This window comes from Alligator mississippiensis, chromosome 8, assembly GCF_030867095.1.
Source record: "Alligator mississippiensis isolate rAllMis1 chromosome 8, rAllMis1, whole genome shotgun sequence".
Taxonomy (NCBI): domain Eukaryota; kingdom Metazoa; phylum Chordata; order Crocodylia; family Alligatoridae; genus Alligator; species Alligator mississippiensis.
This window is the reverse complement of record NC_081831.1, coordinates 6174385-6195731: the sequence shown is the minus strand read 5'-3', so window position 1 is coordinate 6195731 and position 21347 is coordinate 6174385. Positions and strand designations below refer to the sequence as shown.

The window sequence follows — 21347 nt, the reverse complement described above, 5'->3', positions numbered from 1 at the left end:
GCAAATGTCATTTAAATATCGTTTCTGTTGCACATATTTAAACAAGCATACTCAAGTATGCTTTTACTTTGGATGCAGTAGACAAAGTGTGAGACCCATGGAACTTTAACTGAGATTTTATTATCGATATAAATACTAACATCTTGGCTAATATTTTGGACAACATTAAGATAAAGAAAACAAGTGTAATACGTACTGCTTCATAAGATTTATTGCTTTAAGCCGCTCTAACAATGGAACACTGCTCACAGTGCATTAAAAAAAAGTGAAAGAGATCAGACATTTCAGCAGAGCATGGACATAGTCAAGGGATACTTTAAGCCCCTAACAAGGACAGACAACTTAAAATTTGCTGTTAAAAAAGGTCCAATATAAGAACAGTTTAAATAGGAATAAACATATCTACAAATAAAACTATACAAATTTACACTTTTCTCTTGGGACCAATTCTTAATAGAATTACCATTCAATTTTGACCTAGACTGAAAGGATATTTTTTCCATTATTACAAGCATTATTAATTACACAATCTATTTCAGCAATAGCATTGCTTTACAAAGGTGGACACCTCCCATAGGAGATTAAGGTACATTTTTTAGAATTATGGAAATATTGACCACATTTCTTTTTGAAAAGGAAGGAGTTAACTGTTGCACTATTTTCTGAAAGATTCCAACTCTGAAGCTTCAAGGTAATGCATTATGGTTTGGCTTTTCAGCCCTAAACTAGCCAAGTAGCAGGTGAGTGCCCTAACCCTGTAGGAAACAGAGGTTCAAATTCCTACTCTGAATCAAGAACAGGCCTTGATCCCAGGACATCTTCCTAGGAGATGGAGGAGAAATGCTTGCCCTATTGGCTAGTGAAGAAAGCAAATCTGTTTTTTTGCAGTTTCAAAGCTCTGTCCTAACGTGTGTCCAGTTGCAATGTGGAATAGAATGATGTCTGAAATAATAAGACTTTTCCCATCCAGCTTCACTACAGGTTTGCATTGGACCTCAAGAGAGAACAGAGGAATTTCCTTGTTCCATTTTCAACTAGCTCATGTCAGCTTTTGCTAAAGTGAAGATTTTTAGTCCTGTTATACTAGAAGTCTTAATCTAGAAGTGTTTTCTTCAGCAACTGTTAAAATTCAATAGAAGTTTGTATGAAAATCTGAACACCTTCCACTTAAGTATGTGTATTTATATATAAAATAGCACTTTATCATGTATTGACCATTTATAAATTTATCCTTAACAGAAAGGGTGACCAGACATTCTTTATTTTAGACAGTGAACCATCAGAGTTAAAATTTAAAGCAAGGGTATAGTGTAGAAAGTGTCCCATATATACCAAATGCCACTCTAACTATACAAAACCCAAAGCATTGATGTAAAAACAGAGAGAGAAATTTTCTTTGTATGATTTTCCAGGAACAAGGAAGGCTGGTCATGTGCAATTATGCTGACCCTTTGAGAATAAATCATATTCAGTACCACAAAAAGATTCATTAAGTTATATCATACTATAGAGCCTTTTATGAAAATATTCTCATGATCATGAGAGAGAGATCACAATCACATATGGTTAATCCTAAAAAGGATTCAAAACTGTACCAGCAAAGTCCAGCATGTTTATAATCTAGCCCTTTGACATTTCAGCGACAAATATATGTACACTAGACTGTAGACTACTGGGCTGTGGTTAAGTGGTTATTCTTTTCTTAAGATCTAAGTAAATACTTAAGATCCCCAAGTCAGAAGACTGTCTAGGTTCTAGCTTTACCTAAGAGGGTGGAGACCTGTTTAGAGTAAGATATGCATCATTGTTCATTTGGTTGCAAGTCTAACCCTACAGGTACTAAGGAACCCCTTGGTAAAAGAAACTCTCTCACATTTGGTTATCAGTCAAACAGCTGAAGCCTCTCTCCAAGGCTACTTATGGCATACCTCCTAAATGGCCAAGTTTTAAGAGCAGTTTCCATCTACCTTTCTCCCTGGACTCTCAACTGGCTTCTCCTAAGATTTTCTTGAATATGCCCTCTTGCTATACATGCACTTGACGTGGTACAAGAAAGGAATCAAAACTTATGTCAGGGCAGATAAAACAGCACCTAGGTCAATGAGTCAACAGTTCAATGGCCTATTCTCCTTTGGACCATCCTGCCTCACACTGCCTTCTCAGAGGTAGGTTTGCAGGCTCCAAAGCAAAGAAAGCACAATTTAAAAAAAATAGGAAGGGGGGAGGGGGGAACAATGCAGATTGCAATAAGCTTGGTATGTCCACAATTCCCAGCTGAGTGGGAAAGAGGAGTTGATGAAATATCTGATCAAAGGCTTTAGCTCTTATTACATGTACAGAGAACCAAGATGACCCTGAACTTACAGTGTAATCCTTGCCTCTGCTGGTAGTAGGACAGAGTTAGTTATCTCAGTAATTTTAAGATTTGCTCTAGGACAAGGAAAAGGGAAATAAGATTCCTCCCTATTTTATTTGGAGAAAATGGTGGAGCTATGAAAACCTCCTAAAAAAAAAAAAATCAGACACTAAAATGTATTTTAAAAAATGAAGAAAGCAGCATAATAAAGTCTTTGTTCGGCATGACCGCACTATTCTCATCTATCGGGAAAGAAAAGCACTCTTTTCAGGATCCAACCTCATAAAAGAGTAAAAACCCGATTTCTACCCGGATAACTTTTACAATCTTTTCTCCTATGCCTAATGAAGGGTGTTTGTGCCTGAAAGCTTGCAATTAAAGAATTTTTTTTGCAAAAATCTACTTGGTCTAGAGTGGTCTAGTTGGTCTATCACCTCTACCACGAGTCCTGATTGCTAAGAACCTGATGACACTTAATAACCTCATGTTTGTCTTTTGGAAAAAAGAACAGAATCTAAGAGTGATGAGAAATCGGTTCTTTACTCCATATGTATCATGTTTTGCAACCTGTACAGTCAGATTGCCAGCAAGATCCAGATTGGGAAACAAAGCATAAGGTGTTAAAAAAAGTTTATACACTAATCTAAACATTCCCCACTTTATAAATATAGCTGATGAATTCTTGTATGGTTTAATATTGTCATTTCTCATATACTGAACTGTCCACCAAGACCATATTTATGAAGTAATTTTACCAACATATGTTTGCTAAAAACCACATTTGTGAATATTACTGTGAACATATTTTCCTCATATGGTTGTTGTGGCTTAGGTTAGTAACTCTCCAACATAATTTCTAGTGGAAAGATGATTTCTTTAAAACACAGGCTTCAAACTTGCATCCATCACCACGTGTAGCTAGAGCACCATTCACAGAAAGGCTCAGCTTCTCACATCCCTCCCCAATATGGAGAAAATAAATCCTTATAAGAACAGGGAGATTCATAAAATATAAGTTTATGAGTAATGTGTATAAAGTTCAAACAAGTTCTAGCACTTCTATAGAATACAAGTCAATGTCTTTTTGGTGCTTTATTCTTTGTAGCTCTTGCAAACTTCCTTCAATCTTGTTGAGTTCGGAGTAAAATCGTACCTAAAAAGGAAATTGAAAATATTTATGTGATAAAGCTTACACAATAATTCTTTTCATACATGAAAATAATGCCAGCAATTCACAATGGTTGGGTGCACCTTCAGTCTGAATGATTTTAACTAAACACAGGACCACTACAAGACAGTTATTCCTGTGGCTGTAGAGAATGGAAGACAGTAGTCTTTTGATTTTAGGTAATAATATTTTGCTTTCAAAGTAATGTTTTATGATCATTATTTTACAATGTTTATTATTATTTATATTTACAATCCAATTCTATGGTACTAAATCCCTATTAACGTAAGTATAACTTACTTGGGCCCTAACAAACTTATGGAGGTTAGAAAGCAATCCTTTTGCCTCTGGCAGCATCACCACAACTGTAAAATGGGCATCTAGTAATAGGCACATCCAGTCCATTATCTGAAAAACAAATGCGACAAGTCAGCATCTTCACACATGTATTTTAAAGTACGTAAATCAGGCACAAGGACTTCAGCTTAACACATTACACTGAAAGATTCAAGTGAAACACATATACTGAGATTCAGTCTGTAGAAAAGCCCTTTTGCTTGCATATCATGAAAAATGTCTTTCATGCAACTTTGCAAAGACATCCTTCCATTAACATGTAATCAAGTCTGTACAGCATTGTGGGAAGTACAGATCAGTTTCTAGCTGATAAATGTCATAATTTTATAATAGCTGAGTTATATTTAGAGTAATCCTTAATGCTAATATCTCACCTGGTTTATGGTTGGACAAAGAACACCAGGAAGATCCATACTAACTTTTTCACTACATTTCTCATACAAGTACCGCAGATACTGGAGAAAGAGCTAAAAAAAGAAAAACAGTTAAATGTCTAATTTTTAAGCAGTTTAAACAGATTTATAGCTATTATTTTCTGAACAATTAATTCGTTTTAGGTATTAGAATGTTTTCAACTGTCCATGAAATCATGCATTTCAAGCACATTCTAAGAGATTTAGCACCAAGCACTGCACTGATGGATCCACATTCCTGTCATTTAAGGAATACCCAAATCCATCTTAAATTTCAAAACAGGGCCCACTATTGCTACTACTGATGTCAATGACAAACACATTAATTTCAGGGACAACCAGAATCAGACCAAGAGTATTCTGTCCATAGGATTCTATCCCTGCTCCCACCCCCATCAAAAGAAAAGGAAAACCAGTGTAAAGGAACTGGTCCAATTTAAGAATCTGGGCATCAGAACATACACAAGTACACAGGATAAGTGAAAGTATTTGTTTATTCTAATAAATAAATTCCACATAAAGTTAACTGCTTCTGGTAATAGGCATGCCATTAACTACCTTCAACCAATGAATGATTTCACAATTATTTAAAATTTGTCCCTTATTATTGCGAGAAAGAAACTCAGGAAAGGGGGCAAAATAGTGATTTAGAGACACTGCTATTAAAATAGTCTGCTCATATGGAAATCTGGATACTGCCCCCCACGTTCCCACAAGCTGGTAGGGGGTGGGGCTGCATGCTGGGCAGGCAACGGTGCCTGTCTGTGCCTGCAAGGCGATCTGTGCCGCTCTGACTCCTGGCCGGACTGTGTCCTGCACCCCTGTGTTTCCGGGATGCCCATTATAATTCCCAAAAGACAGTCGGGACCAGCCTCTGAAATCCAGGACTGTCCCAGCTAAAAGGGGACATATGATCACTCTACATTACAGTACAGATAATAGGTTTTATCTTAAGCAATAGCTACAAGTTCTGAAGATAGATTATGAAGCGAGTTACTCTAGGAATTATATTCAAGAAAAACAAAAGCACCTGCTTTCTGTGAAAATTCACTTAAACTTTAAAGTTCCCATACCCTATGTAGCATTAAGTTTTACTGGACCTCTTAAACCAATTATTCAAAACAAAGTCCATATGACTTAGAATCCATAGTTTCATAGTAGCTACTGTCAGGACAGACCTGAACAGATCATCTAGCCTGACCCCCTGCCACAGGCAGGGATGAATGCTGGGTTCACAAGACCCCAGCCAGGTGATCGTCCAAACTCCTCTTGAATTTGCCCAAGGTAGGGGCGAGGACCACTTTCCTGGGAAGTTGGTTCCAGATTTTGGCCACCCTAACTGTAAAATATCAAAGAATATGGTAGATTTTTTGATTCTTAGCAAAAGTCCTACACTAATTAGTTCTAACAAGTATAACATGCTTACCATAACTTGCTGAGCTGAAAGATCTTTCAGATGAGGCAACAGAAATGTTTCGCTGTATGCTGAACGAAGAATGGCATTTCTGCGTAAGATTATTAAGGAAACAACTTCAGAGAAAAGGACCACTTACTTGTACCATAGTTAATACAGCTTTAAAAAAACCATGAAGTAGTTTTCTTGGATTTTACAGAGAAGTACTTGTTTTGGTTTCCAAATGGTCTTCTTTCTGGTACTTGCACTTTCATCATGATATATACACTTATGTCTCAGGGACCAAGTTCTGTGGTTTACTCTGAATTCTTTTCTACCATGGAAGTAGTTATGTAACCCTTTGCTAGCCAAAAAAAATGTTAAATACTCTAGCAGTAAAACTAACATTCAGACCAATTTTTTACTAGTACAACACATTCAAAGAAAAGTGGCTTATTTTTTTCTAAATATTATTTCAGCATGAATATGAAGCGTATCTATTTACTAACTGGTCATAAAGGGCATCTATACGTGTGCTCTACAGCTGGGGGGGGCACTTTAGAGTGCCTCTGAGAGCCACTCTAATTAAAGCACCCTAGAGCATCTCATGTATCAGCATCCCTACGCTTCAAAATGGCAGCAGGGGCACTTTACCTAAAGGTTATTCGATTGAGCTTCAGATAAAGCACCCTTGCCGCCATTTTGAAGCAAGTGGATGCTGATACACGAGAGGTGGGAAGCTGCTGGAGCATGGCAATTACCACTCTCCAGCAGACTTGATTAATTGCGTCTGCTCCGACCTGCTGTAATTACAGTGTGTTGGAGCAGCCTCCGCACTTGTGTACAGGCACCCAAAGTAGTTAAGTCCAATGTATTTCAACCAAGAAAGTTTTAATGGTTACAACAGGTGAAACAGACTCTGGAGCAATGCCCATAGCAAATACCAATTCATTTAATATTAAAAATGCATATTTACAAAGGATACAGGAGTGCTGCTTTTTGTGGTCCAACAGGGCATGAATCATTGGAATCTATCATATGGGGTTTCTGTGTTAACTGAATATCAGAGATGTCATCTTCCAGCATTTCAGAATTGAAACCATTCTGCACAGTTCCTGTTTGTTTTTCCACTTTATCATTGTCAGCAATATCGATGTAACAGATTACAGAATCTAAATTCACATTTGTTCCTTCAAGGCTGTCATCACTAATGCTACAGGGAGGAAAGAATTTCAGACAAAATATTAAATGCTTAATATTTGTATATTTTTTACATTCAGGAGTACCACCAGTTTATCTGATTCTACAATAGTTTATTTGTAAAAACAGGTATAATTTTTCCAAAATTTAGTATATTCCAAATTTTCTAAACAACTAGCTGCTAATATTACCAATATTTTTGAATATTTTACATGGAGTTAGTTCATTTTAGATGAGATTCTCCATGCAGTAAGTTTTGGTAATCTAAACCATTTGTAGAATTCCTGTAATAAACAGACTTATTGCACAGTTAGACTTAACATTTCACCTTCTAGGACTACATCTTTTAATAAATAGTAGTTAAGAAGTTACTAAGGGCTAGTTTTCACTTGAATCCATTTAAGTTGTTAATTCAGACCAACTCAGTTAAAACTGGAGCAATATTTTGGACACTAAAATAAATCAACTTAAAATATGCTTAGTTTGTCCTATAAACTCACCAGAGCAAGCTGAAGCTATACAAGACAGGTATATATCCCTAGTAAAATTTATACAACAAGCCATTAAAGAGTCCAGGGACAGGAAAGTCCTCTCTTTACCCTCGTTAGCAAGACAGTATGGGTCATGCTTCAGAAAAATATATTTCCAGGTTTGTTCCTCTTACAGTGGTTTTACCATGTGGAGAACCTAAGACAACTAAATGCTTTATGGAGAATAAATTATTTAAAGCAATCTGGAAAAACCCAACTGAAGATGGATGCTGAGGTAGTTGGGCAACTTTTAGAACTGCTACTGAAGGTACGTATATACTGCAGAATGTGATATAGCGTAGAGATACGGTAGCTAACATAACAAAGAGTAAAATTAGCACAAGTAGAGCTCCACACCACTGTGGCTAGACTGCTTCTGATGCTCACTCTAGTTTTAAATGAGCTCGTATGGATCCTTGCATTATGCGGTGCATATTATACAGCATAGACTTCCACTAGTCATTCTTGCCTGCTCTAACAATGTTATCTATGAAATGTAATGTTAAAGACAGAAATTCACTAGTTCAACACTTTTTGTAAAGGTGACAGATAGTGGTGTGATACACAGAACTCTGTTTATAGGCAAAACTGATCAAGTCTCATCCTAAAACCTATCAGAGAGGTCCCCTTTAATAGTACCAATAGTAATCCCGATTGTGACACTCCCCCTTTGGCAGACAATCAAACAAACTACGCGTATGATGATAATTCAGGTCTTCAGTGTAGTCTTCTGATAAAGGACATTCTAAAAGAACTATGGAATCAGTCAATCTCTAGTTTCTGGAGGTTCTTGAAATAGTGTCTGACTTCTGACCCAACAGAACATACCTTCAGGACTCTGAAGTGCATCTTAGAAATGCACTCTTCATACCCAAGCACTTTGTTAACCAGAAAGAAAACAATAGTCTGCTTCCTACTTACCTTAAAAATGCCTTCAAACAGGCACAAGTAACTGATTCGGGAATGTCAGGGAATTGCTGCAGACAAAGTTGCAATAAATGCACATCTGTTTTCTCCAAAGCTACTGCCATCAAGTCTGGACATAAGCTGCAAGACAATAAAAAGTTAATGCCCATATTAGGACATACATAAATTACTGAGATATTATGAAAATCCTGCCAGTTCTTCTGGGGGAAAATTGTTTTGTTTTTTTTTAATTGCCATCGCTTTCTTTGATAAAATGAATCCAGAGATTCAAGATTCAAAGGTAAAATTTTCTAAAACACCTAAATGGTTTGGGAGTTTACACTCCCATTTTTGAAAATGAATTTTTGAACAGTTAAACCCATGTTTGATGCATGTTTAAAAAGAGAAGTGTATCACCTGTACGAGAGCCCTTGTGTCTGGATCAGCTGTACCAGGCAATTCTGAGGGTAAAACGTAGGCTCGGTTTTACATCTATTCAGAAGATTTGTTATTATGTGCCCAATCATAGCCTGGAAATCTGCCATTTGTGCATTTGTCAAGAAGTGCCTCAATTCCTCTTCAATAACATTTTCGGAAGAGTCCTGGAAAGGAGCAATACTACCCAGTTCAGAAGTGACAGAGCTAGAAGGTTGACGACTACCATGTTGTTACTCGTTAGAATGAGAGATGTGGTATTTCAGAATTCGAACTAATAAGATCACCACCACCACCTTACTTCTAGCCTGGTTACAACAATGAAAACAACAAACTACTACTGAAAAAATTGCACTCTTAGAAGTCATATGCATATGGTGTCACACACTGCAGCCTAGTGGTGAGAATACATACCTGGTAGTGGGAATGTTAAATAAAAGTAGTATTATGCACATTTAGCATTGAATGATCCTTGTATAATTATATAACAGGAAGTGTTCAACCCCCCAGCTTGTAGGTCAGATTCAGACCCTGGCACCTCACCATCCAGCCCATGAGGCTCTCCACAGGTCTGGGTGGTGTGGAGTTGTGGGGCCCTGATCCCAGTAACTAGAACTGGGTGGAGGCAGCACAGGCTCACAGGATCCCAATTGTGGCACAAAGGGTCAGGGAGAAGGCACTGTGGTCTGGATCTGGGGGCACGGACCTCATCCGGCTCACAGACCAGCCCCATACCACTCACTTGGCCCAAAGGGCCAAAAGGTTGAGCACCACTGTTTATACAGTAAATAGTTTAATTCTCCAACAAGCCTAGTTCTACTTTATTTGTATATAAAAAAGATGAGGGATAAGAGAACATAAGATGACAAAACTGGATTTGCCATTTGGGTTACATTTTGACAGATTCTAATAAGATAAAATATTCACCAAGGAAGGATATTTAAAATATGCCTACCTTTATATCCAATAAAAGCTGTTCAGCTGTTAGGGTGCCTAACTGAACTTTAGTAGCAGCACTCCTCCTTGATCTTAACTGAAATTAAAGGAAAAAACAAAAGTTGCTCTCCCCAGGGCCAAAGCAGACAAAATATTTTAAATTTTCATCAAGGTGACTAGGATGGCATGAATGTATTATTTATTTCTTTCAGGCATTAAATTCACCCTCTGAGATTCAAAAAAATCTCAGATACCAGATTTGGAAACACTTATTAGCCATCACAGCCAATCCTGAAGTCATATTCACTTCTCATCCATAACATTAAAGCACCAACACTGAGAGAAAAATAACTCTAAGACAAACTTACAGTCCTCCTGGTTTCAGTTTTAGCAGGTACAGACTGCTGTGGTTGTAGAGAAGCCAGCTCTTCTTCTTGGAGCATGTTCCAATTTACAAATGAAGACATGGTTCTCCTATCTACGCAAATGCAAAATTAAGCTTCTGTAAGTTACAAAAAAGAGCCCTCAAAAATAGAAACTAACAATAATCCTATCAGTCCTATTTCTGTTAGATTTTTTCTAATAGTTCTTTAATACTGAGTAATTTCTTAGAATAAAAATTTAATTCCAATCGCACTTATTTCACCATTACAATAAAAGTCTATTTAAGATCATTAAATATTTTCTTCCCAGAGTTTGCTCACTACAAAGGCTGCATTAGACAAAGGTGAAGGACAAAGGCACACAAGTTGCTCTAGTCTTTCTAGACTTTCACGTACTTAATTAATCCTACGTTACTTTCAACAGCATTTGCCAAATGTAGAAAATAGCAATGAAAACAAGTTGCCTCCACAATGCCCTATTTTCCAGAGGAAGCTATACTGAGAACTCTCTATACCGAAAATTGTCAAGCCTAAAAAAGAAAACCGATAAGCAAAGTTTCAGACAGAACACACCCAATACCTAGGCCTATAAAGATACTAGTTTCAGTGCACCAATACTACATTTTCTGCCCATGACATGAAGGAAGTATATACTCAGGAACATTTTTACAAAGGAACAGGAGAGAGTTATGCTACTTTTCAAACCATTTCAAAACCAATTATTGGATGGTCCCAATTATTTACTTGCTTATTTTTAAGCTAGAGAACTCTGTGTGTCATTTTCAGCATAAATGTAGACAAGACTTATGTACTAACTGAAAGCATATGCTAAACCAATATTTATAATGAAACTTACCTGTGGTTTGAATATCCTTGAGCTTTCCAACAGCAGCTGCCAGTGACGAAGTTTCACACTTGTATACTACTACAGCTAGCACCTTTCCATGTGTTAAAAAAAATTTCTCCCCGTAACACCACAGCTACAAAATATTAAGCACACTGCTTTATCTGCTCGTAGACATAGAAGCCCATTTTGATTTCTGCACCAACAAATCAATCTTATAAATGGATTTTAAAAACTGATATGGAGTTCCATTTTTCATCAGCCATTGCCCTCTACTATAACTTCAACTAGTTTCCATAGCATTTAGCAGGCAATTCAATTGAGTTATAATTTTTGATAGACTGCACTTCCCACCACGGACTTTCACAACTTATGTTTTTTTTTTAAATCAATGTATTATTTAAAAGATCTGCCACCCACTTCTGTTAGCCAGCCCTTCAGAAGCTTCACTGCACAAAAGCCCAGCTGTTGTCCACATACATTTTTTCCAGCATACATGAAAAAGCCAATTTCTTAGATTGAAACCTATAGCTCCATGCATCAAACAAGTTAGTGCTTACTTGTCCAGTGGTCCCCTCTGGCAGTTCTTTTGAAGTCTGCAATGTCTGAAACTTTGTATTCCATATAGTTAACCATTCTACAAAAAGAGAGAGGAGAGAGGGTGGAGAGACATGGTTAGTTCAAAATGGCAGAAATATGAATTTTTGCTTTGCTGTTTTTACTTACAAACAAGCTTCTGGAAACAAAATGCTGCATTCCAGAATGTGTATAAACAAGTTAGATAAATGCAGCCAATCTTTATAAATAACAGAAAACATGTTGACAGATGAAAAGAAGGTTGTTTTCTTAACAAAACCTTAACTTAAGAGCTGCTAGAAATAGTACTTTTTGGTGGAACCTTAACTGGACTGACGAGATGGAAAACAGGCAGGTTGCCTATTAGCTGGCCATTTGGCAAGCCACCTAACCCAGGATAAACCACTCTGTCTTCCTTGCTCACCAGCTTAGAATGATTTGTTTCTGAAATGGCAAAAGTGTTCCCAATTCCTTGCGTTTCAGTGTTTTTAAGTGTTTCAAAATTTCAGTCCCATGGAAGAGATCAAGTTTGACTTTTCATACCAACTTGGAATGGAAAACAAATTTCAGACATTAATTTTTAAGGTGAGAGGAACCAAATATTTCACCCAGGTCTGTCTGCAGTACAACTGCAACTTTTCCACCTTTGTTCTCTGCATTATGGAATGTGGAGGGCATCTACCAGTATAGTTTTAAAAATGAAATTCAATAGCAAGAGTAAACTTCATTCTTGTTTGTCTGTCCATTTGTTACACATCCTGAAGGGTTGGCCCCTGGACTACAAGGCACTAATTTGTGTAGTTCCACAATACTTACAGCAGTAACCAACACAGCACTACTGTTTCGCCTGATATACAACATGCATAGAACTCACCATATAATCAAGATGTTGACAAAAGCTGAAGCATTCCTGACTTGTTACAAACTACAACCCCAAACCAACGTTTTCCTGCTTATAATTATACAAAAACAGGACTGAATCAACCTCAAGAGGTCATCTAGTCTAGCCCCCTGCTCAAGACAGCCATCTTAGTCAAGTGTTTGTCTAACCTTCTCTTAAAAAACATCCAAGGATGGAGATTACACCCACTGATCAATATGCTTAACATGAGTTCTCCCTCAGATCTTAATAAAACAATTTAATTTCAAATCACCTTTAGCAACATTAGGCGGTGAATCCAAACATCCTAGGACTGCAACATGATCTTTATCAAGAATAGTAAATGAAGTTCCTTTTAGAACACTGCCTGATACTACAAGTTTGAGTAGGAGAGACTTGGACAGAACTTGCTCTCTCTCTGGGACATTTTGTTGCAGAGACATCAAAACTTTATACACACACCCATTGGAATCTGTTGGAAGAGAAGAGTAACACTACATTAAGTTAACAATTGTGCCCAAACAGTGCCCTTGAGTTTTTCCAAAACTGTAGCTAAACAACATAATCAAAATCTACAAATAAAAAGCTAAATTGACTTCTGACATTTCAAATGAAATGCATTCCTTATGTAAGGGCATCAAAGACGTGGCCTATGGAATGCATTCAGCCCGTGGAACCCTCCCAACCAGCCCACCAGGCTACCAGAACTGGGGGGTAGAGCCTCCCACAGAATTCAGGGACTCCAAGCATGGCAACTGGTAGCAGGAGGGCAAGCGAGGGCTATGCCTTCCAGGTCTCCCACCTCTGCCATTGGACCTGCTGCTGCGGATGTTTCCCAGAAAAAGCCCCACAGTCGGAATCTGGCTCAGGTGAGTTTGACACCCCTGTGTTAAGGACATTTTATGGTGCAACACATACTATGATCAGGATTAAATCATCCCAGCCCTCAAAGCATGAGAACTCATGGTAGCTTGAATTAATGCCTCTACATTCTGGAGTTTAATACAAGAGCTACAATATTAAACAGCAATTCATAAACAACACAAATGTGTCAATGTGCATGCTTCAACTGATTAAGCTATTATACTTTTATATCCCATTATAAAATAAGACTTACACAAACAAAGAAGAGTGACAAGATTGTTTTTTAGGCATGCTGTAAAACTCAACGGACAGAACGATTCTTCTTGTTCAATCTTATACTTGTGTAGGGTATTTGGGTTAAACTTCTGCACATATACAAAATAATCCCTATCCTGGAGGAGGAAAAAAATAAATTCTCATTTTGGCAAATGGAGTAAAGACTGAGCTGAAGTAACTTAGAAAAAAAAATCAACAAGAAAACAAGAGTTTTAAAATTGCGGCGGTGTACACAAAGTTTAAGAAGCTGTTAGAATTACTGTTCGTATTATGTTTTACAGATTCTTCAATTAAACCTCCATTATTACCAGAGGACCACTCAGAAGCTCAACGAAATAGCTATGACAGAGATACTATCGTATTTAAAATAAAAGTAGTTATTTAGGAAATAAAGCAAGAGAGGTGAAGAAAGAGTTTAAGTTCTGATTTAAACTCCATGACTATTTCACAGGATTTGCTGCTGTAACAAGTTTAACATAAAACTCACTTTCTCAGTAGTAAAAATTAAGACAGGCTGTTGAGCATCCACAAATGCTTCACTCCACCTAAAAAGAGAAAGCCGTACAATTATCTTTTGCTCCAAATAGAACAAATATTCCTCAGTAGACAAACAACTTAAAACAGTTAAGGTAACACTAACTCTTTGGATGTACTACCAGTAGATACAAAGCCTCTAATACACTATCTTCAACCTAAGCTGTTACCTAATTTTGCTAGAATCTTTTTATACATATCCTTGTCTTTAATGATACAGCCTTATGAGGAATATTACTGCATAAGACACTCTAGGACAAAGAAAAAACAGACAACTCATTTCAAATCTAGTAGGACCCGAATTCTTTTCAGGGTTTTGTTCCTGATGTCTCTGAGAATATGAGGATTTATAATCTAGCCTGAGATGTACACAGCCACAGCAAAGAACTGTGTGAGATCTGCTGAGGCACTCCAGTTAAGTGAAAAATTTGTGATAAAAGCCACAGAAAAGAGCTAAGCAGCTTCTCCTTAGTTTAGCAAACTCCTGCGAACTAAGTGGGCTGCATATTACCCAGATACAAATTACCTGGGTTCTACTGTATGATCAATTTATCGGATTGTGCAGGTAGCCCTCCAAATTTGTGTCACTTACCTAATGACTTCATCCGAAATAATGTTTTCAATTCCCTGTTGCGGTGCTGCTAAAAGCGCATCTAAGGTTCGAACAGCGCCACCTCTGAACAGCACCAATGGCTCCACATGGGGAAGTGAATGTATTCTATATACATCAGCTGACAGCTAAAGAAGAAAAGCATTCCTTTTATGTGTTTATTCTGTGCCCTCCAATTCAGTGCCCCACCAAATGTCCTGCATTAAATTAATTTATATCCTCTCTTACAGCTCTACACTACCCAGTAAAGCGAAAAATAAGAAAACTACAAGATTCCTTATTGCAGAGTCCCAGTAAGTGCCAGTTTTCTGAAACACTGAAGAGTACTGTAAGTTACTTTCCTGTCCCTTCACGGCTCTCACTGCTGAGTCAAATGCTAGAAAAGCCTCTGTTCCACTTGATCATCATCAGGGATCCGGGTTTTCTGCTTGCTGCAGAAAAAGGTGGGTTTTCTCCTTTAAAGGAAAAAAACACAGATTTTCCTCTTTAAAGGTGAAAACCACAGGAAACTGCATGTTTCCCCTTGCAGGCTGGCAGTCTTCCAGCCTACAAGTAGTTGCTTGGGCCTGAGGGGAGTGGCGGGAGAGTAACTGGAGGCAGAGGGCACCATATGCGTGTGCGCACACACATGCATGAGGCCAAAATACAGCCAAGCAGCATAGTGGGAGCAGCCCCAGCAGCTGCATGCAGATAAGTCTATGGGACGCAGGGGTTGGATGGCCAGGGCTTGGGGACTGTCAGGGGAGGAGGGGGGGGGGCAGCGCAGCACATCTGAACCTGTGTGGCAGGGGGGTATGGAGGGGGCTGAGTGTTGGGGGAGTGCCAGCTGGCACTGGCAGAAGGTATTTTTAGGTGCTGGGGCTACAGCAGGACATGGAGGGCAAGGGGGAAGGTGCCCCTCCAGTGGTGGAAGGGGGGGGGGCACTTCGGGGGCAGTGGGGAGCTGCATGCCTGGGCTGGCAGTATCAGGGCCGGTGCCCATACTCACAGGGGTGGGGCAACTGGGAGACACTGCAGGGAGAGGGGGCCTGGCCAGGCTGACTGGTGCAGTACAGAAGCCCTGGGACTCCTCCTCCCTCCAGTCCACACTGGGGCTGGACTTACCCTGCTGCTGCCCACACAAATTGGAGCCACCATGCTTCAGCCCAGTCAGGATGGTGGCAGCTGGGGGCCCCCTCCAGCAGGGCTAGGGGAACAGGGGGCTGCAGGTTGAAAGTGAGAAGCACCAGCAGGCCCCGGGGGGGGGGGGGGGGGGGGGGGGGCGGTGCTGTGGCTTGTGAGTGAGGGACAACAGCAGGGGCAGGGCACTGGCATATCAGGGTTGCTCAGTACCACAAAGCACTGGGGACAGCCACAGCTGGACCCGCATCCTGGTGAGTGAAGGGGGCAGGAGGAGCTCTGATTTTCCATGATTAAAAAAAACAAAATCAAACATCAAAATATACAGGTATTTAGAATTTATTTTATTATAAATGATTGAGGCACTGATAGGCTTCCAAGCTGTTTTAAAACTCTAAATATATCAATAAAATATATATATGGTGGTGTTTCATGTTAATCATGGAAAAACATGGATTTTGTGGCTTTTAATCAAGAGAATTGAAGACTCTTTATCAGAGAATTTGCAATTTTTAAACAGAGAAAGCCAGGATCCCCGATGATTCACTATCATACTTCTAAATCACATCAGATAAGTTACGATTTAGAACAAGCAGTTGTACTCAGCAGCACAGCCAACCAGACCTCGCTACAGCAATATCCCCAACTGCAAAAAGTTTTTTTCTAAAGAGAAATCCTATCAGGTGAGTTGCCTACTACTTATTCACAGCAGCAGTGTCAAAACATATACTTAAGTTTAATTCACCAAGTGACTTAAAAATGCTGTATCTATAAATTCAATTTTGTTTCAAAAGATCATTATTAATCATGCTAATCATTTTAAGTCTAAACATTTGCTGAAATCTTTAGAATTTGCAAGAAAAATCTTTACATCTAGACATAAAGATACTTTCAAGAGAAATTTCTTAAACTTTTAAAACAAATTAAGACTGCAAACAAAGAAAGCTAACATCTTCTTCACCCAAAATGCAAAATTCTAATTTTAAAATGAATATTAATCAATTAAAAAAAAACTTACTGTTGCTTTAAATGCTTTATCCAAGTTAACATCTTCATCCTTCCATATTCGTAAAACCTTAAAAAGCACAAATAAACAATATCTCATTCCATATAGACCACCCAGGCCGCTGAAATACTAATTAGTTAGAAATCAATCAAGTATTCCAGAATTCATAAAGAGTGATCTAAGAGTTCACTTTTACAGGGTTTGTATAGGTGGGGAACCGAGAAGATCCAGACAAAAAAGAGTTCAGGTGTCAGGAATAAAGAACAGCCTCAGTAAGCTTGAGTTTGAAAGGAAGGAGGGGAAGATTTTTGAGAATAGAAGGCTTATTAGCATTCCAGATGGATAGCAGTAGTCAGATAAATACAGACTGAAAGGGAGGAAACAGAAAAAAAATAGTAATGACAGGATGTGGGAGGGGATGGGGTCAAGGAGAACGTTGACAGAAAGAAAAAGACAGGAGACACTCCAGTTATTAAATGTACTACACTGGCACGAGGAAGTGTTCAAAAGACAGAATCCTTGACTAGAAGTATATATGGTACCAGATATTTTCTCAGTAAAAATTTTAAAACATGAAAGAACAGAAAAAGAGGGCTGAAAACAGGATATGTGAAGTTAGGAATTATTCCAATCATTTACATGGTATATTAATGTAAATCAGGACATTTCCAAATGTCAACATTTATTATTTTATTGATTCTTCCAACCAAAATGTATGAGCTAAAAGTCATGTCCAATCCCAAGACTACATGAACCCTCTTATCCACTGTAGGTGCAATGATACAATGAGGGGAGGTGATCCAAATCCTAGAGGAATCCTGGACATGTTCCAGGATTTGGATGGCCCCTTTGACATGAGAAGCTGCATTGATGTTAAAGAATAAGAGGCATTTCCAGCTGTGCAAATTAACAGATAAATCACAACTAAAGACTAATTTCCTTCTTATTTGCAATTCATTCAGAAGACTTTATAGCATTAAACACTAAGAAATATAAATCTCACCTTATCGTCTTGAACAGCAACAAATTCCCCAGTTTCAAAGTTACAGACAACTGGACATGTGATCATTTGACCTTGTTTGACTGACCAGCAACCAAGTGCTTTTTGATCTGAAACCTAGAAGAGTCAAAATAATTATTTTAGCTATGCTAAAAGTAACTTTTCAGCTTTCACATATGATACAAATATACCTTCAAAGAAGGGAAAATATTACATAAGTTAATCAAAATAGCATTAACTCCCTATTCAAGTGATAACATAGGAACTGACATACTGGATCAAAGCTAGTGCATGGTGTTAGACAATGACCTGTACAAGGTGTTTCAGAAGGTGTTAAAAACATTGCAGCTGACAGGCATGGATTAATCTTCCCTCTTTGTTAACAGTTATACTGGTCCTGAACATGAAGGAAAGAACCACAGGCCTTGGCACATGACCTTTAACATCTTTTACAAATTCTGTCATGACTATAAGAAGTCTGGAGGTTTTTGATAATTTAAGTGTCCAATCAGACAGGATATGATCTAGGATCAGATCTTTCCAGATTTTAAAGGACTTTCTGGGGCTCAAATCAGCTTCCCAATGTTACTAGTTAGCCACAGTGGTTTACTTTTTGTATTACTTGCATAGCTGCAAGTTCCCTTCTTGGCAGTCCACACACAGTAAGAGACTCCATAAATTTGAAGGTTATTTTTTGTGTGTTTTAGTAATGTCCATTATAACCCAAGAGCATTTTTAATTAACCTTATTTAATGAAGTCTCCCTTTTTGAAGTTGGGTGTTGCAGTATTAGTTTCTGTCCCTTATCTACCCCCATAGACGTTTAATTTATTTGTATTATGGTCATTATTACTCTGCAGTTTGGCTGCCATCACTCCTTGAATTAGGGTAGAGATTCCCTACCCCTGGGCCACGAAGGTTTGGCTGCCGGACCAGGAATCCAGACGTGACTGGCATACCATGGACCGGAAGCCAACTCTTTCGCATCCCGAATATAAAACAGGGTTGCGAGTATAAAACAGGGTTGGCTGCCGGTCCGCAGTACACCGGTCACTTCCAGTCTGCAGTCTGCTGGTCCGCAGCTCGCCATCTAAAAAGGTTGGGAACCACTCAATTAGGACATATCTCGCCCAAAACAGCCATCAGCTATGCAAGAAACTATTACTAACATTTCTGAGATGTTTTCCCTCAGCTTTTTTATGGTATTTGACCAGTTGGCCTGCGATGTTCAAATAGTCATCCAGATTTAGATTTTGTTACTGTTTAAATCGGGGTGGGCAAAATGTGGCCTGCCAGGCCACTCTATCCGGCCCACGGGGCCCCCAAAATAATTAGGAAATTAATAATTTATCTGCCCCTGGGCTGCCTGTCATGGCTGGCCAAAACTCAGTCAGCGGCCCTCCGCCCGAAATAGCTGTCCACTCCTGGTTTAAATGATGCGGCGTCGTACATCCGTATGCTTCTCCGATCTGGGGACTTGCGGCACAAACCGTCCTAGTCAACACAGACTCTTACAGCGGGGGCCACCCACAACCGCAGCAACCAGACGATCCCACGGGAGAGCCAGGCCCGTCGTACTGAGGAGGAGGCAGCCCACGCCCCGACGAGCGAAACAGAGCGGGAGGACAGGACTGCTTGTTGAACTTTTCCACGATCCTCCGGTCAAGATGAAATTAAGTGTTTTTATATTTGAAAAATAAAGAGTCCCAAGGATATGAATTCAGGGATATGGAGGGTGTCGCTGTGTGGGCCTATGGACACGGGCAGATTGGTTGAGAAAATCTGAGGTGGTTTCATAAAAGATATCGGGCTGACCCCAAAGCATCTTGTCTGCTCAGGTAAAATTCAGACTTTTTGCCCCCCCCCAACTTAACGTTTGAAAGCGGTTAAAGTCAGGGGCTCGTGTGCGACGCCTCGCACAGAAGGGCAGACCGCGGGGCGGGTCACAGCTCCTTGCTCCCGCGGCTTGCACACGCAAGGAGGCCCGCAGCGACCCTTCACGGCACACACGAGGCCGCACACACGCACGGGGCGGCGGGGACGGGGCCTCCCCCGTGGCACACGCCGCCGGGCCGCTACCTTGTAGAGCGTGGCCGTCCTGCCGCGGTCCGTGAGCAGCACCTGGTCGGCCCCCGGCGCGGGCTCCAGCCCCAGGACTCCCTGCCCAGGCCCGGCCACCAGGCCGCAGAGCGTGAACGCCTCACACAGCGCAGCCATGTTGGACACCCGCCGCCTCTCGCGAGAGTTGGGCCGTCACGTGCAGCCCAGCCGCCGTCCTGGCCCAGAGGGGAAGGCCCCGCGCACGCGCAGTGGTGAGAGGCGCGCCAGGCGTTGGCGGGGGCAGCGCCCCCTGTGGGTGGGAGGGGCACGTCAATGAGGCGAGGGCAGTGCGCCGCCCCACAGGATCCTGTGGTGATCCCAGGATCCCCCTTCAGGCCGGAGGGCGGCTTGAATCCCCCCCACTGAAAAATGGCTTCGTCTGCTGAGGAGATGGGGTCAAGGTGGCAGCCACCAGCATCCTGGTTGTGGCAGGGCTGTCTCTGGGGTTGCCGGCTACACGTTACCTATATTCTGTGATTCATGGTTGAATAGCGCAATAAATGTAAACCGGCCATGCCGGCAAAGTGATCCTCGCGCAAGAAACGGGGGAATCACGCAATAAATGTAGACCGGCCATGCCTGCAAAGTGATCCTCACACAAGAAATGGAGGAATCGCGTGATAAATGTAGACCAGACACGCCTGCAAAGTGATCCTCACGCAAGAAACGGGGAAATTGCGTGATACATGTAGACCGGCCACGCCTGCAAAGTGATCCTCACGCAAGAAATGGGGGGAATCGTGTGATAAGTGTAGACTGGCCATGCCTGCAAAGTGATCCTCACGCAAGAAATGGGGGGATCGTGGAATAAATGTAGACCGGCCACACCTGCAAAGTGATCCTCACACAAGAAATGGGGGGATTGTGCAATAAATGTAGACCGGCCACGCCTGCAAGGTGATCCTCACTCAAGAAACAGGGGAATTGTGCGATAAATGTAGACTGGACACGCCTGCAAGGTGATTCTCATGCAAGAAACAAGTGAATTGCATAATAAATGTAGACCAGCCGCGTGTGCAAAGTGATTCTTACACAAGAAATGGGTGAATCACGCAATAAATGTAGACTGGCCATGTGTGCAAAGCAATGATCACACTATCAAAATGACTGTTGCAGCACCGTACCTAGACCCCTGGTGGCCCCAGGAGAACTTTTCGTATCGGGCCCCTCTTCGCCAGAGATTATGGTAATAATAATTATAAAATTACCATTTTGGGGCCCCATTTCTGTCTGGGCCCTGGGCGGCCGCCCGGTTTGCCCATGGCTGTGTCCGGCCTTGGATTGTTGAGCTATAAAAAGAGACCACCAGCTGAAAATGTCCTGCTGGAAAATGTTTAGCAACTCTGTAGCTGGTTTCTATCCAGCTTTCATTTGTGCATGTGGCAGGGATGTAACTGAAGTAGGAGGCTCTGGAGACATAAATCACCATAGCTGAAGCAGCAAAGTCTTGTAGTCAGGATTC

The 21347-nt window shown here is 40.3% G+C and overlaps 1 protein-coding gene across 1 annotated transcript; it reads right to left on the bottom strand.

Annotated features, from left to right (window-relative positions):
- Window positions 1-100: 100 nt before the first annotated feature.
- Window positions 101-20050, bottom strand: NOL11 (nucleolar protein 11). The gene is made up of 18 exons (XM_006257942.4): window positions 19865-20050; window positions 17790-17903; window positions 16799-16855; window positions 14644-14789; window positions 14005-14062; window positions 13495-13633; window positions 12652-12849; window positions 11482-11558; window positions 10934-11057; window positions 10063-10172; window positions 9714-9791; window positions 8741-8925; window positions 8339-8464; window positions 6673-6900; window positions 5721-5799; window positions 4256-4348; window positions 3825-3932; window positions 101-3509 (listed from the first exon to the last, which is right to left on the bottom strand). The coding sequence occupies exons 1-18, from the start codon at window positions 20000-20002 to the stop codon at window positions 3396-3398; spliced, it is 2172 nt and encodes a 723-aa protein (XP_006258004.1). The 5' UTR covers window positions 20003-20050; the 3' UTR covers window positions 101-3395.
- Window positions 20051-21347: the final 1297 nt, after the last annotated feature.

Bases quoted from the DNA above. Each gene is read 5' to 3' on its own strand.
- NOL11 (XM_006257942.4), bottom strand. From the start codon at position 20,002: ATGGCTGCGCTGTGTGAGGCGTTCACGCTCTGCGGCCTGGTGGCCGGG. The intron at 10,173-10,933 runs GTAAGTTTCATT...GCATTTGCGTAG, and splicing joins CAAGGATATTCAAACCACAG to ATAGGAGAACCATGTCTTCA. The intron at 9,792-10,062 runs GTAAGTTTGTCT...CTTTAATTTCAG, and splicing joins AAACTGAAACCAGGAGGACT to TTAAGATCAAGGAGGAGTGC.